The sequence below is a fragment of the Emys orbicularis genome, chromosome 2 (assembly GCF_028017835.1).
Source record: "Emys orbicularis isolate rEmyOrb1 chromosome 2, rEmyOrb1.hap1, whole genome shotgun sequence".
In the NCBI taxonomy this organism is placed as follows: Eukaryota; Metazoa; Chordata; order Testudines; family Emydidae; genus Emys; species Emys orbicularis.
The window spans coordinates 216,992,631-217,009,100 of record NC_088684.1 but is presented as its reverse complement, the minus strand read 5'-3'; the positions used below and the strand labels follow the sequence as shown (position 1 = coordinate 217,009,100).

The window sequence follows — 16,470 nt, the reverse complement described above, 5'->3', positions numbered from 1 at the left end:
TGTCTGCCATAGTTGCCTCACACGGTGACAAGCTGTTGAGCAATATTAGCCCAGCTGTTAACACCCACAAAGGAGTGCTGAGGGTAAGCATTTATCTTACTTTGCGGCTTTTGTCAGTGATACATAGTGGTAGATAGATTGTAATTGATCTCCAGACCAGCAGGAAAATGTTAATGGACAGGTAGTAACGCAGTCTTTTTCTATAGCCAAGATACAGATTCACAGGCTGACTAGTGGCAAATTTCACATTAGCCTGGGAGAAGGTTTGTAAACATCACAGACTGCTGAGATTACATCATTCATATACTGTAGAATACTGGTGAATCACATTCATGCCAGAGAGAGAGCCACTGCAAACTATCACATGTTGTGAATTAGTAAGAAAGTGAACTGGCACATTAAAAAAAAGTAAAGACCTTGCATCATAAATTCTATTTTGTACATTTGTTTTCACAGATAAGTATACTGGTAAACATAACACTGGGCCAGAGTCTCAACTGCTGTGAATTGGCCTAACTCCATTGACTTCCATGGAGCAACACCAATTTATGCCAGGTGGAGAGCCGGCCCAGTATATTTTGTTAAAGTAACAAAAGCCTATTAATGTAAGACTTCATTAATAGCACTTGGTTATTAATGCTTTGTTATCTCTTGGGGCAGGGAATGTTTTTTGTTCTGCATTTGTACAGCATCTAGCACATGACTAGTGTTCCTACGTGCTATGCTAATACAAATAATAATAATGATGCTTGGCTGAAAAATAAAGGGATGACACCATTACTGGGGAGAATTATTGGATTTGCAAATGAGTGAAATAATAATGCAACACTGGTTGCCAGATTATCAGAAACAAGATCCACAGTTGTGTGCAAAATGTATGTGTGTGCATATACCCCCCTTTGCCTTTGTGACAACTAACAGAAGTTTCCAGATCACGGGCCCTGGTTCTCATGGGGGACTTCAATCACCCTGACATCTGCTGGAAGAGCAATACAGCAGTGCACAGACAATCCGGGAAGTTTTTTGAGAGTGTTGGGGACAACTTCCTGGTGCAAGTGCTGGAGGAACCAACGAGGGGCCATGCTCCTCTTGACCTGCTGCTCACAAACAGGGAAGAATTGGTAGGGGAAGTAGAATTGGGTGGCAACCTGGGCAGCAGTGACCATGAGATGGTTGAGTTCAGGATCCTGGCAAAAGGAAGAAAGGAGAGCAGCAGAATACAGACCTTGGACTTCAGAAAAGCAGACTTTGAGTCCCTCAGGAAACTGATGGGCAGGATCCCCTGGGAGGCTAATATGAGGGGGAAAGGAGTCCCGGAGAGATGGCTGTATTTTAAAGAAGCCTTATTAATGGCATAAGAACAAACCATCCCAATGGGCAGAAAGGATAGCAAATATGGCAGACGACCAGCTTGGCTTAACAGAGAAATCTTCGGTGAGCTTAAACACAAAAAGGAAGCTTACAAGAAGCGGAAACTTGGACAGATGACTAGGGAGGAGTATAAAAATATTGCTCGAGCATGCAAGGGTGTAATCAGGAAGGCCAAAGCACAACTGGAATTGCAGCTAGCAAGAGATGTGAAGGGTAACAAGAAGGGTTTCTACAGGTATGTTAGCAACAAGAAGGTCAGGGAAAGTGTGGGACCCTTACTGAATGGGGGAGGCAACCTAGTGACAGATGATGTGGAAAAAGTTGAAGTACTCAATGCTTTTTTTGCCTCCGTCTTCACAGACAAGGTCAGCTCCCAGACTGCTGCACTGGGCAGCACAGTATGGGGAGGAGGTAAGCAGCCCTCAGTGGTGAAAAAACGGGTTAAGGACTCTTTAGAAAAGCTGGACATGCACATGTCCAAGGGGCCGGACCTAGTGCATCTGAGGGTGCTGAGGGAGTAGGCTGATGTTATTGCAGAGCCATTGGCCATTATCTTTGAAAACTTGTGGCGATCGGTGAAGATCCCGGATGACTTGAAAAAGGCAAATTTAGTGCCCATCTTTAAAAAGGGAAGAAGGAGAATCCGGGGAACTACAGACCAGCCTCACCTCAGTCCCTGGAAAAATCATGGAGCAGGTCCTCAAGGAATCCATTTTGAAGCACTTGGAGGAGAGGAAAGTGATCAGCAGGGCCGGCTCCAGCTTTTTTGTCGCCCCAAGCGGCGAAGAAGAAAAAAAAAGAAAGAAAAAAGCCGCAATCAGCGGCACTTCTGCGGCAGTTCTACCGCGCCGCTTCATTCTTCAGCGGCAATTCGGCGGCCGGTCCTTCCCGCTGAGAGTGACTGAGGGACCCGCTGCTGAATTGCTGCCGAAGACCCGGACCTGCCATCCCTTTCCATTGGCTGCCCCAAGCACCTGCTTCCTGCGCTGGTGCCTGGAGCCGGCCCTGGTGATCAGAATAAGTCAACATGGATTCACCCAGGGCAAGTCATGCCTGACCAATCTGATTGCCTTCTATGATGAGATAACTGGCTCTGTGGATATGGGGAAAGTGGTGGAAATGATATATCTTGACTTTAGCAAAGCTTTGATATGGTCTCCCACAGTATTCTTGCCAACAAGTTAAAAAAGTATGTATTGGATGAATGGACTATAAGGTGGATAGAAAGCTGGCTAGATTGTCAGGCTCAGCGGGTAGTGATCAACGGCTCGATGTCTAGTTGGCAGCCGGTATCAAGCAGAGTGCCCCAAGGGTCTGTCCTGGGCTGGTTTTGTTCAACATCTTCATTAATGATCTGAATGATGGGATGGATTTCACCCTCAGCAAGTTCGCGGATGACACTAAGCTGGGGGGAGAGGTAGATACACTGGAGGGTAGGGACAGGGTCCAAAGTGACCTAGACAAATTGGAAGACTGGGCCAAAAGAAATCTGATGAGGTTCAGCAAGGACAAGAGCTGAGTCCTGCACTTAGGACAGAAGAATCCCATGCACTGCTACAGGCTGGGGACTGACTAACTAAGTGGTAGTTCTGCAGAAAAGGACCTTGGGATTACAGTGGATGAGAAGCTGGATATGAGTCAACAGTGTGCCCTTTTTGCCAAAAAGGCTAATGGCATATTTGGCTGCATTAGTAGGAGAATTGCCAGCAGATCGAGGGAAGTGATTATTCCCCTCTATTCGGCACTGGTGAGGCCACATCCGGAGTACTGCATCCAGTTGTGGGCCTCCCACTACAGAAAGGATGTGGACAAATTGGAGAGAGTCCAGCAGAGGGCAACGAAAATGATTAGGGGCCTGGGGCACATGACTTACGAGGAGAGGCTGAGGAAACAGGGCTTATTTAGTCTGCAGAAGAGAAGAGTGAGGAGGGATTTGATAGCAGCTTTCAACTACCTGAAGGGGGGTTCCAAATAGTATGGAGCTAGGCTGTTCTCAGTGGTGGCAGATGACAGAACAAGGAGCAATGGTCTCAAGTTGCAGTGGGGGAGGTCTAGGCTGGATATTAGGAAAAACTATTTCACTAGGAGGATGGTGAAGCACTGGAATGGGTTACCTAGGGAGGTGGTGGAATCTCCATTCTGAGAGGTTTTTAAGACCCGGCTTGACAAAGCCCTGGCTGGGATGATGTAGTTGGGGTTGGTCCTGCTTTGAGCAGGGGATTGGACTAGATGACCTCCTGAGGTCTCTGCCAACCCTAATCATCTATGATTCTATGAGTGTGACCGCCAACATGCACACACAAATTGCGCATTTAACCTTTAGACACTCAAGTGCCTTATTTGAATGCATAATTGCAGTAACTACCTGCACGAATGTAGTGCAGACTCCTGTTCATGTGCCTCAATGGGACTTGACATGGATGCAAAAATTAACACTAGCACACTTTGATACAGGATCAGAGCTATAATGAGGATCTTATTGATATCCGCTCCCAGTGATCTTGATTCTGGTGTCAGACTGGTTTTTACACCAGTGTAAATCTTTTGATTTCAGAGGAGTCACCCCTGATTTTTGAAGTTGGATAGTAAAATCCATTTGAAATGTTCTGGCATAGATTCCTGCCCCCCACCCCCCTAATACCCCTAGGAAATATACTTTATGGCAGCTGCCTTTTCCTAGGATTTCAAGGCCAAATGGCACCTAATGATTTCTCTCGAGGAAGCAGATGTTAAAATTTTTGACACATGCTCCTTTGTTGTCAGCCTTTCAACATTTGTTGCCTAATCCCATTGGTATGAATTTTATACAGATTAGCTTTCCTGGATGCTAATTTGCATGCTCTATCAACCTAAACAGAAAAGATATAGTCCACAGGTCACATTTATTAGCAGCAGCATGGCTCCTGAGGTACCCATTTAGTTCATTTCACATCTCTAAAGCTATGGGAGGGGCAAAGAATTAACCATGTTCCTTTTAAGAGGAAGAGAGCAGTCACTAAAAGGAGTGATGCAGTAGGAATTACTTCAAAATATTTTCTCATTAATTTATGTTAATGCCTAGAAGTGCTGTAGTATTGCTGCAGAAGATGGTTTAAAGTTATTTTCAAAAGGAAAACCTATTTAACTCTTTGAAATCAGCTATACCTCAGATAGCCATCATCTGAGCACTAGCTAATTTCCAAGGTTTTAATTTCTCCATTAATGGGTGCCAGTGGCAGGGAGGAGTGAGGCTTTCTAATTCTCGGCAACATGGATGAGTCAGATCTCGTACCTGGGGGACACCAGACTGGCCCCATATCTATCTATCCTGTTTCCCATCTCCACCTGCTGTCAGTTCCTAACTCATCCCTTGTGTCAGGAATCAGCCAGGGAAGACAACATAGAGTTGAAGGGCACGTCAGAAGTGGGGATGAATAATGTGGAAGGAACAAGATGGGAAGGGAGGGAAGTGGAGTGGAGGTGTTCGGTTCCTGTTGTGTGTGAGATCAAAACAGTAATACATTCTTCAGTTAAGGAACCTTTAAAACATGCTGGGGGCTGATGCCATCTGTAGGCCCTACAATGCATCATTCTATGATTTTTGGGGAAGCCTTTATAGTTTAATGAGGATACTTAGTGTTTCCAGTTACACTCAGGAAAAAATAAATAAACCGCAAATAAAACTTTTTTTCATAATTTTAACAGCCATTACTGCTTTCCAAGGAAAACCAGAATTCACATTAAATGGGAATTCAAGAGTCGTTTAGAATCATGTCCCTTCTGGACTCTTAGTACTCAATGCTAATATAACATGGTGTTGGGGGTGATGTTGATTGTCCTCTGGACACGCACTGAACAGTACCATGATATTGGGCACAAAGCTGTTTTCTCTGTTTATGTGCTGTGCCCTTCCCCCACTCTCTCCTTTCATTATAGTGCTGACATTATGGGGTTGTTCCTGCCTCTTCAGCTAGTTGTGCTGTCAGGTTAGGATTAACAGCAACACCAGGGGTGCTAGCAGTGTGGCTTAGCACTGACGCTGTTCATGTATAGAAGAGGGGAGTTTGATTCCCGCTTCTGAACATTTAAACAAATATTTGTAGGGAAACCAGCTGCACCTTCAGTGGAGCTTGAATGCCTCACATGTATGTGAAGTGCTGCAGCTTAAAACCCTCATGCCAGCACCACGCCCGGTCGAAAAGGGACCCTGGCAGCTCTAGTCAGCACCGCTGACCGGTCCATTAAAAGTCCGGTCAGCGGCACAGCAGGGCTAAGGCAAGCTCCCTGCAGCTCCCAGAAGCAGCAGCATGTCCCTGCTCTGACTCCTACGCATAGGGGCAGCCAGGGGGCTCCGCAGGCACCGCCCCCGTAGCTCCCATTAGCCACAGTTCCCAGCCAATGGGAGCTGCAGAACTGGCGCTTGGGATGGGGACAGTGTGTGGACCCCTCTGGTTGCCCCTACATGTTGGAGTCAGAGAGAGGACATGCTGCTGCTTCCGGGAGCCTCTTGAGGTAAGAGCAGCCCAGAGCCTGCACCCTGACTGCCTCTCATGCCCCAACTCCGTGTCCCAGCCCAGAGCCCCCTCCCGCACCCTGAACCCCTCATTTCTGGCCCCACCCCAGAGCCCGCACCCCCAGCCCTGAGCCCATACCCCCTCCCACTCCCCAGCCCCTTGCCTCAGCTTGGAGCCCCCTCCCATACTCCGAACCCCTCGGCTCCACCCCCCAGCCCAGAGCACCCTCCTACATCCCAAACCTCTCATCCCCATCCCAGAGTCTGCACCCCCAGCTGGATCCCTCACCTCCCCCCCCACACCCTAACCACCTGCCCCAGCCCAGAGCCCCCTCCCACACTCCAAACCCCTCACCCCCAGCCTGGAACCCCACCCTGCACCCCAAATCCCTGATCCCTGGCCCCACCCCAGAGCCTGCATCCCCAGCCAGAGCCCTCACCACCTCCCGCACCCCAACCCCCTGAGCCAGCCCGGTGAAAATGAGCAAGTGAGTGAGGGTGGGGAGAGTGAGTGACAGAGGGCGGGGGGACAGAGTGAGCGGGAGGCGGGGACTTCAGAGGAGGGGCGGGGTAAGGGTGTTCGGTTTTGTGCAAGTAGAAAGTTGGCAACCCTATGGCTACTGTGCTTCCTCCCTCTATGAGACAGCAAACATGGAAGGGCATGCTCAGTCCTGTCATGGCAGTGGGCAGCTCCTGCCTACCATTGAAGGGATAGATGAGATGTTCCCGATGCCATGAGGGTGCTGATTGCCAAGGTGCAGGTGTCAGGTGCAATATGTGACAAAGACCCAATATGAGGGACACCAACAAATGTATTCGTGCTAGAACCTTTAAATGGTTTCTGAATCATTTCTTTAGTATATGGGACTTTTTATTCGCTTGATATTTTCTCTCTGTTGTAAAGAATTTTTAACACTAAAAGGTACAGGGCATCAAATGTGCCGAATGTGGGTATCTTGGGGAGTCAAATGAATGACAGCCCTCCAGCGGTAGGTTGAGAGCACTAGTACAGTGGCCCCAGGAGAATGGATGCTACCAATTTATGACAAATAAATTAACATGTCAGATAAAGCCCTCAAGATATATAAAGAAACCTTATTCAAGAGTGCCTGGCTGCCAGAATGAATTTCCAGGGAAAATCCTCTAGAACAGTAGCATCTGTTCATTACTGAAATACTGGCAAAGATACACATATGCCATTGGGAGGACAGGCTGCACTATAAAACTGCTGCTAACCGAAGGGTTATGCAAGCAAATTTCTGCAAGGGAATCCCATTTGGCCGGCTTCTATTTTGGCCAACTGCGGAAAATCATTGCTTCTAATGGGGGAAACCATGCAACTTTGATAGTAAAACAAACAAAAGAAACTCAGAGAACATTAAGTTTGCCTGCTTCAATGTTCAAAAGAAAAGAAACGACAAATATAAGGTTGCACATGCAACCACAACTCATATAACTCTGTCCTGCTGTGCGGAGGCATTATGATGCAGTCTCATACAATCACATACTCTTGCTCAAATAATACACTACCAGTTATTTACTTTAAAAACGAACCTGATTGCACCTGGAGAGGTGGTTTCCGGGGCCCCTTATGGGGGATTCAGCCCTCTCTTAAAATTATTCAGGCTGGATGCTATGCTGTATGTTTCAGCATATTTTTCAGGAACAAAGTATAAATATTTCTGCACAATGACGTTTAATGCTGTATTAGGCCCCCAGTCCTGCAATGAGCGCTGCATGACTACTAAAGTTGGACAGTTTTAATCAGCAGATCTGCATAACTTACATCCAAGAGTTTTAAGGGAGCTCGGTGGAGCAATAATATTGATTTTCAGTAAGTCTTGGAACAACAGGGAAGTTCCAGAAGCTAATGTTGTGCCAATATTTAAAAATGGTAAAAGGACTGACCCAGGTAATTATAGGCTTGTGTCTCAGGGTGCTCACGCCCCCTGGGCCGTGCCTCCTACTGGCTGCTCTGGGAATAGCTCTCTTCTAGGTCCGACACCTACCCTTGTAGTCGCTCCACCTGTTGTCCTCTCTCTCTCTCTCTCTGTGGCCCCTTTCTCGCACCAAGAGCTGCAGCTTTCCTTTTTGTGATAGCCCTCTGGCCAGGTCACTATGTGGTTTCCCCTTCCGGACCTGCTGCCATGGCACTACCACTTTGTCAGTGGCTGGTAGGGGAACCTGGGCCCACCCACTACTCCAGGTTCCAGCCCGGGGACCCTGTAACATGCAGCCAAGGTCTGCTCAGTCCCCACCCTCACTGTTCTCTTCCTGGGCTGCTTCCTAGCCACCTCCCACAGGCTTTGTTCTCACCCCTTCCCTCTTCTGAGCATGTCCTTCCCTCAGAGTCAGTGTGCTTCTCTTTCCCTGGGTTCCCTTCTTCCCTCTCTTATGCAGAGGGTGGCTGCAGACTTCCTCACTGCCACCATTTCTGTTGCCAGCTTCCTGGCTTTATACTAACCTAGCTACTCCTGCTCAACTGAGCTCCACCTTCCAATCAGGGGACGCTTGTCCAGCCTAAGCCCCTCATGTGTGGCCTATCTCATTAATTGGCCCTTTCTCAGCTTTCTCAGGAATGGTGTGGGGTGAACATCCCATCACAGCCTGCGAGTCTGACATCAATCCCGGACAAGATAATGGAGCAGTTGTTATGGGAGTCAATTAATAAAGAATTAAAGGAGGGTACTATAATAAATGCCATTCAACATGGATTGATGGAAAATAGATTCTGTCAAACTAACTTGATGGCTTTTTGATGCGATAAGTTTGATAAAGGTAATAGTGTTGATGTACTATACTTAGCCTTCTGTAAGGCATTTAACTTGGTACTGCCTGACATTTTGATTAAAAAACTAGAAAGATATAAAATTAACATGGCACACGTTAAATGGATGGCTAAATGATGGCTAACTGAGGTCTCAAAATGTAACTGTAAACAGCCATTGAACAGGTGTGTTTCTAGTGGGGGTCCCTCAAGGATTGGTTCTTGGCTGTATGCTATTCAACATTTTATTAACGACCTGGAAGAAAACATAAAATCATCACGGATAAAGTTTGCAGATGAACAAAAACTGGGGGTGTGGTTAATAATGAAGAGGATAGGTCACTGATTCAAAATTATCTGGATTGCTTAGTAAGCAATATGCATTTTAATATGGCTAAATGTAAGTGTATACCTCTTGGAACAAGGAATGTAGGATACTTACAGGATGAGGGACTCTATCCTGGGAAGCAGTGACTCTGAAAAAAGATCTGGGGTAATGAACATAAGAACATAAGAACATAAGAAAGGCCGTACTGGGTCAGACCAAAGGTCCATCTAGCCCAGTATCTGTCTACCGACAGTGGCCAATGCCAGGTGCCCCAGAGGGAGTGAACCTAACAGGCAATGATCAAGTGATCTCGCTCCTGCCATCCATCTCCATCCTCTGACGAACAGAGGCTAGGGACACCATTCTTACCCATCCTGGCTAATAGCCATTTATGGACTTAGCCACCATGAATTTATCCAGTCCCCTTTTAAACATTGTTATAGTTCTAGCCTTCACAACCTCCTCAGGTAAGGAGTTCCACAAGTTGACTGTGCGCTGCGTAAAGAACTTCCTTTTATTTGCTTTAAACCTGCTGCCTATTAATTTCATTTGGTGACCCCTAGTTCTTGTATTATGGGAATAAGTAAATAACTTTTCCTTATCCACTTTCTCAACATCACTCATGATTTTATATACCTCTGTCATGTCCCCCCTTAGTCTTCTCTTTTCCAAACTGAAGAGTCCTAGCCTCTTTAATCTTTCCTCATATGGGACCCTCTCTAAACCCTTAATCATTTTAGTTGCTCTTTTCTGAACCTTTTCTAGTGCTAGAATATCTTTTTTGAGGTGAGGAGACCACATCTGTACACAGTATTCGAGATGTGGGCGTACCATGGATTTATATAAGGGCAATAATATATTCTCAGTCTTATTCTCTATCCCCTTTTTTAATGATTCCTAACATCCTGTTTGCTTTTTTGACCGCCTCTGCACACTGCGTGGACATCTTTAGAGAACTATCCACGATGACGCCAAGATCTTTTTCCTGACTCGTTGTAGCTAAATTAGCCCCCATCATGTTGTATGTATAGTTGGGGTTATTTTTTCCAATGTGCATTACTTTACATTTATCCACATTAAATTTCATTTGCCATTTTGCTGCCCAATCACTTAGTTTTGTGAGATCTTTTTGAAGTTCTTCACAATCTGCTTTGGTCTTAACTATCTTGAGTAGTTTAGTATCATCTGCAAACGTTGCCACCTCACTGTTTACCCCTTTCTCCAGATCATTTATGAATAAATTGAATAGGATTGGTCCTAGGACTGACCCTTGGGGAACACCACTAGTTACCCCTCTCCATTCTGAGAATTTACCATTAATTCCTACCCTTTGTTCCCTGTCCTTTAACCAGTTCTCAATCCATGAAAGGACCTTCCCTTTTATCCCATGACAGCTTAATTTACGTAAGAGCCTTTGGTGAGGGACCTTGTCAAAGGCTTTCTGGAAATCTAAGTACACTATGTCCACCGGATCCCCCTTGTCCACATGTTTGTTGACCCCTTCAAAGAACTCTAATAGATTAGTAAGACACGATTTCCCTTTACAGAAACCATGTTGATAATCAGATGAACATGAGCTCCCAGTGTGATGCTGTGGCCAAAGGGGCTAACGCAATGCTTGGATGCATAAACGGGAATCTCAAGTGAGACTAGAGAGGTTATTTTGCAGCTGTATTTGGCACTGGTGGGACTGCTGCTAGAATACTGTGTCCAGTTCTGGTGTCCACAATTCAAGAAGGATTTTGATCAATTTTGAAGAGTTCAGAGAAGAGCTATGAGAATGATTAACATGCTGTGTAGCGATAGACTCAAGGAACTCAATCTATGTAGCATCATAAAGAGAAAGTTAAGGGGAGGCTTGATTATAAGTACCTAATGGAGAACACATATTTAACAATAGGCTCTTCAATCTAACAGACAAAAGTATAACACAATCCAGTGGCAGGAAGTTGAAGCTAGATGAAGTCAGACTGGTAATAAGGTGTTAACTTTTAACAGTGAGGGTAAGTAACCACTGGAATAACTTACCAATGGCGTGGTGGAGTCTCCATCAGTGGCAATTTTTAAAACAAGCTTGGATGTTCTTCTAAAAGATCTGCTCCAGGGATTATTTTGGGGAAGTTCCATGGCCTGTGTTATACAGGAGGTCAGACTAGATGATCACAGTGGTCCCTTCTGCTTGGAACCTATGAAATCTATAAATGGATCCACATGGAACTCATTGAAGAGTTTAGGGCTACGTTTGTTTTCTAAGTGGTGCTACCTCCCTTCTTGGTCATCTTTATGAGAAGGCTGTTTTGTTCAAAAGGTAAAATGAATAGAATCCCCTCTGCAAACACATGCACCCCGGCAGATGGGTTTATGATAGCCTAAAGAGGAAAGTTACTACAAGATCCTCTTGTTAAAAAAATTGGTAGCATGACACTGACCATAGCACTATCTGTTACTTGTGGATTTTTATATGTATTGTTACATTTTTTGGCCTTTTTTTTTTAAATCAATGAATAATCTTACAATGTTCAACTGGAATCTTTGTGTAAACCAGTATTAGGTAACCATGAGTGTATTTTTCATCACTGAAGTACAGAGAGAAGGGAGAGTGTTGTTATAGTAGAAGAATAATGTCTGTTCAGTTCTAATTGAATCTTGTACAACAGTTTTTTGATAAGAGTTTAAGGGATGATTTATGAATAGTGAATGTTCACACTATGCCACTGGCAAATTGTTTAATGTATTTTTTATAAAATCCAGAGGTTGTAAATATGTATGTATGAACTGGAATCACTGTAGAATGTGTTATAAAGTAGTTTATCAGCTTAGACATTAAGAGTGAAATCCTGGCTTCATTGACAGCAATGGCAAAAGTCTCACTGATGTCAGTAGTGCCAGGATTTCATCTCAGGACTCTTGTTCATATTAAAAATGCCCATAGGGAAATTCCATAGTGAGCTTTGTTCTATGCAAATTATGTACATAGTTATACTTTGATCTTAAGCTGAAAGCCATTTTGTTTGAGAGCTACAATAACTTAACAGAGCAATGTCTCTTGCTAGATGTTTTAATATGTAAAATGGATTAACTTGTGAGTAACTTTTATGTTACATTTGTCTGTAGATCAGCAATTCAGAAGCTGGGAGCGGAAGTATTTGAAAAGGTTTACAGCTATCTCAAGAAAGCAAGACAGCAGAATGCAAGTGAAGATGAGATCCGGGAACGCCTGGAGAAAGTGGTTTCTAGAGCAAGCGACTGTTTTGAAGTGGATCAACTTCTCTACTTTGAGGATCAGCTGCTTGCCTTAGCTCCAGTGTAAAATGTACATCAGAAATGGACAACACTGGAGATATGTGAAAATGCTGAGCTACACCCTTACGAGCCCGCCAACAAGTACTGTATTATTGGGGGCCAGGGAGGTGCACATCATGGTGACAATCTTTTCCCCCCACTTGTTTTATTGCATCAACAAGTGTATTCCCTTAGGGTCAGATTCTTCACTCACGGGTTGTTCCCATTGACTTTAATGGTGCACAATCAGGGTCCCAGTGAGGTCAATGAGAGTTTTGCAGCTGATTTCTATGATAGCAGCAGTGGGCTCTGATCCAGCAAGACATTAAGCACATACTTAAATGTGTTGCTGGATTTGGCCTTGAACAGCAGTATGTGTATATATATGTGTGTGTGTTTATATTCACAAACATGTGTACGTGTGTATATATGGTTACTCAGTTATCAGAAATCACACATTAGTTATTGCTCTGTTGAAGGCCTGTATTTCACCTGAGTGCCCTTTGAAAGAGCCATGAAAAAGAGGGAGAGAGAGAGACATGAGGCCTGACCTGAAGCCTGCTGAAATCCGTGAAAATATTTCCTTGAGCTTCTGTGGGTTTTGAATCAAGCCCATAATGTACAACTAGAAAAATAAATCCATTTTGGCTTGTTCACAGATCTTGTTAACTTTTTATCTCCATATTTATGTTGCCTTCTCTAAAAGCACAATACTTCTAGTTTTATATCAAGTACCCCGCACCCCACTCATTATGACACCTTACCTTCTCTTCCTAACGTTTTCCCTTTTCGTTCTGCAGGCTGATCACCTTCACCATGACTTGTTAAACTCTAAATACGGAATAAATACAATACTATATAACAGGTTCTTATGAGAGCCCTGGGCCAAATTCACTTTAGACTTCCAGCCATTATCAGACCCCTCACATTGCCTGTCCTTGTGCAGCACACTGCAATCCTTTGAATGTACTCAGGTGGGGAGTGGGCAACAATGGCCCTCAAAATCATTGCAATTTGATCTTGGGCAGGCCATTATGGCTGGGAGCTGCAGATACTTAGCATCTCTAGAAAGAAAGTCAGCCACTAACCTCTCTATGCCTCAATTTGCCAATCTGTAAAATGGGACTAATGATACTTCTTCTGGTGTGTGGCTTCTGATGACACAAACAATGAATTAGGTGTTGGTATCTATCTATCTCTATCATGGCAGCATCATCCAGAGACATCAAAAGCATCCATCCACCATCAAGAGGATCAAGCGGGCAGTCCATAAGCAGATGGTGTGCTGTTTGTTCTTGAGGAAGGGGAGCTCAAGAAGCTCCAATGGTAAGATACAAGTTAAACTGCCCGTGACCACAACATATCTTGTTGTAGCGAGGAAGGATCTTTTGGTTCATATGGTTGTTCGGAGTGGCATGCAAGTGCTCATCCAGAGAGACTATGGGACGCAGATCTGAGTTGTCTATCTGCTAGGAAATGCACCAGCAATCCAAAATATATTCCCTTACCACCTGTTGCTGTTCCTTAGAAAAGTCGTGTCTGATGTATTGTCTGAGAGGCTCAACTATTTAGAAAAGGGGCATCTTGACTTTGGCCAGCGTGTATGATATGGCTTTGAGATTAAATTGTGAAGTAAGCGGTCTTGATAGTTAGCTGTGCGCAGTAATGTGGCCAGGGCCTTGCCCTCACACCTAATTGCAGCAGGCGCAATGCCAGCCAAGACCGGAAGGTTGGAGACAGGCGTCGTCCGGGTTGCACCAGTGATGATGCAAAGGGCAGAGTGGATCATTGAGTCCAACTTTCCACAGTGACTTCTGGACCCCGTGCTGCCACACAGTATTAAACAGCTGCAATAACTAGAGCTTTGGTAGATGTCCATAAGGTTGCAGTGCCAGCACCCCATAAATTGCCAGCAAGCCTGCAGAGAAGTGCGACGCTCGATTTTAGCACATCTTCTCGATGTTGGAAGGATAGAGAGTAGTCACGCTTTATAATAATACTGGACCGCCTTTGTAAAGTGCTTTGAGATCCTTTGAAGGAAGGTGCTGTAGAAGTGAAGTCTTATTAGTCCATTTTAGTATTAAAACAAACTGTAGAAACAAAGAATTTGCCCATATAGCCAAACAAGGTAAGGCATTATGATCCCTCCAGCACAAATCGATAAGAGTTTTTATTAGGAACACAGAACAACATGAAGGCTGACCTCCACTGTGAACTTTCACAAAAGCAGGGGTCAAAAGGCCTATTTCTCACTTGTGGTGATTAGTGACCATACACTGAAGTAGTGGCTCTAGGTCAGGACTGCTTGAGGGCCCTTTTACATTATCTAGCTCCATACGTAGGGCCCACATCACCATAGTGGCTGTTTCTGTTCCTGCACATAATTTCTATTAAACCTATTAAAAGCTGAAGTGCCCAAAGCACAGGAAGCAACTTTTCCCCAGATATGGGAGAAATGCCTGGGGCCTGCAAGAGCCAATTAGCCAGCAAAGCAACCAATAAATAATTTATATATAGCAATACTCCTGGGGGCATTCTGTGCCAAAAAAAAATAAAAATTCTGCACCAAAACATTGAAATTTCTGCTCACAATATTTTTAAATTCTGCACATTTTATTTGTCAAAATAACACTACATAATCATGCCAGTTTCAATTATTTTGGTAATTTATTTCAAAATATCTGTCAGCAAGTATGTCTGTAACAATACAGACACACACAAAAATTCCCCGAGGAGTAGAGAGTTAAAGAAACCCTTATGACAACCCAATTCCTGTTTCTCTGCCCCTTTCCCCTCCCCAGAGCCCAGCCGGGGGGCCCCCGCAGCCAATATACCCAAACCCCCTCCTCCCCAGAGCCCAGCCATGGGGCCCCCCAGCCCATATATCCGCACTCCCTCCCCCGCAGAGCCCAGCCGTGGCCTGCTTGGGGCAGCCAATGGAAAGGGGCGGCACGTCCGGGTCTTTGGTGGCAATTCGGCGGTGGGTCCCTCACTGCTTCTTGGAGGGAAGGACCCGCTGCCAAATTGCCGCCGAAGAATGAAGCGGCTCGGTAGAGCTGCTGCCGAAGTGCAGCCGATCGCGGCTTTATTTTATTTTATTTTTTTTGCTTCATCGCTTGGGTGGTAGGATACCCCATTTGAAAATCATGTTTTCTGCTAGATTAGGACTAATAGGGATACAAGCAGTCCCATCCCTATAGCTTCATGAGTAGCCTTCTCCTCACGCCAAACACACATCAGATAGTTATTAAGATAACATTAACTGCATAGGTAATAAGACTAGAAGGAAAACTCATGAGCAGAGAAAGTCCTATGATATTAGTGGTGGAAAAAGGTGGCTTGAATGTGGGCTCTGCTTCTGCACTCCTGTTTCCACTAAATTTATGGTATCTACATCCAAGTCTAATAGTCTTAAATAAGGGAATAAAGAGAAAATATTACCTACAAAACCTAGTGTACTGGCATAGTTCTGTATGCACAGAGGAATCGTTCCAGTTCCTTTATGGCTAGGGGCAGAGAGGTGAGCTGAATAAAAGCTGAGGTTCTCTGAAGTGTAGTTTATTGAAGAGCCAAACCCACCCACCCTTTCCTTAGAACCTCTTTTTTGCTTAAGCAAACATGATTTGGCAGGAGACTGAGTAAGAGTGAGAGTGCTCATAAAACAGATGGCTAGAGGCTGTAGGCTTCTTAGCCTCCACCCACCACGTAAGGATTTTAAATAGAGATATGGAGAGTGGGAAATATCTGTAGGGACCCACATACGCACCTTGGAATTTTATCAGATTTTTCTTTAATTTCCTCCTTGATTTATTGAATGTGTAGTTCCCATGTTATTATCCAGATATCTGCACTCTTTACAGGGACTTTAATAACCCATCGTTCACACCTCTTTGGCTTAATTTGTGTAATTTATAGAATCTACCAGTCAGAAAGGGCTTTAGAACGTGCACAGAGCCCTGGAGAAGGAGGCCCACCAAGCAATTTCCCACTAGTAGTCATTGCCTCTATTACAGGAGCTCCCTACTGGATCTCTTCAGTTCTCAGGCTGAACAACCAAGGAGCCCTCTTTTTCCTTACAACTAGACATCTGCTTTGCTCTTTGATCTGTCCCAGCCCCACAAAAGTATCTCTTGGAAGAACACCTCCTGGCAGACAGATCATGGGCAGGCCCCTTTCTCCAGGACTCAGCTGGACTAACAGCTCCAAGCTATCTCTGCCCAATCAGGGAAA

General features: G+C 44.8%; 1 protein-coding gene across 1 annotated transcript in view; it reads left to right on the top strand.

Annotated features, from left to right (window-relative positions):
* The window catches only part of NEK11 (NIMA related kinase 11), a 215,290-nt gene extending 203,022 nt beyond the window's left edge, over positions 1-12,268 (top strand). Inside the window, exon 15 of the mRNA XM_065399194.1 lies at positions 12,073-12,268. Within this exon, the coding sequence (XP_065255266.1) occupies positions 12,073-12,268 (196 nt within the window). The remainder of the gene's footprint in view (positions 1-12,072) is intronic.
* Positions 12,269-16,470: the final 4,202 nt, after the last annotated feature.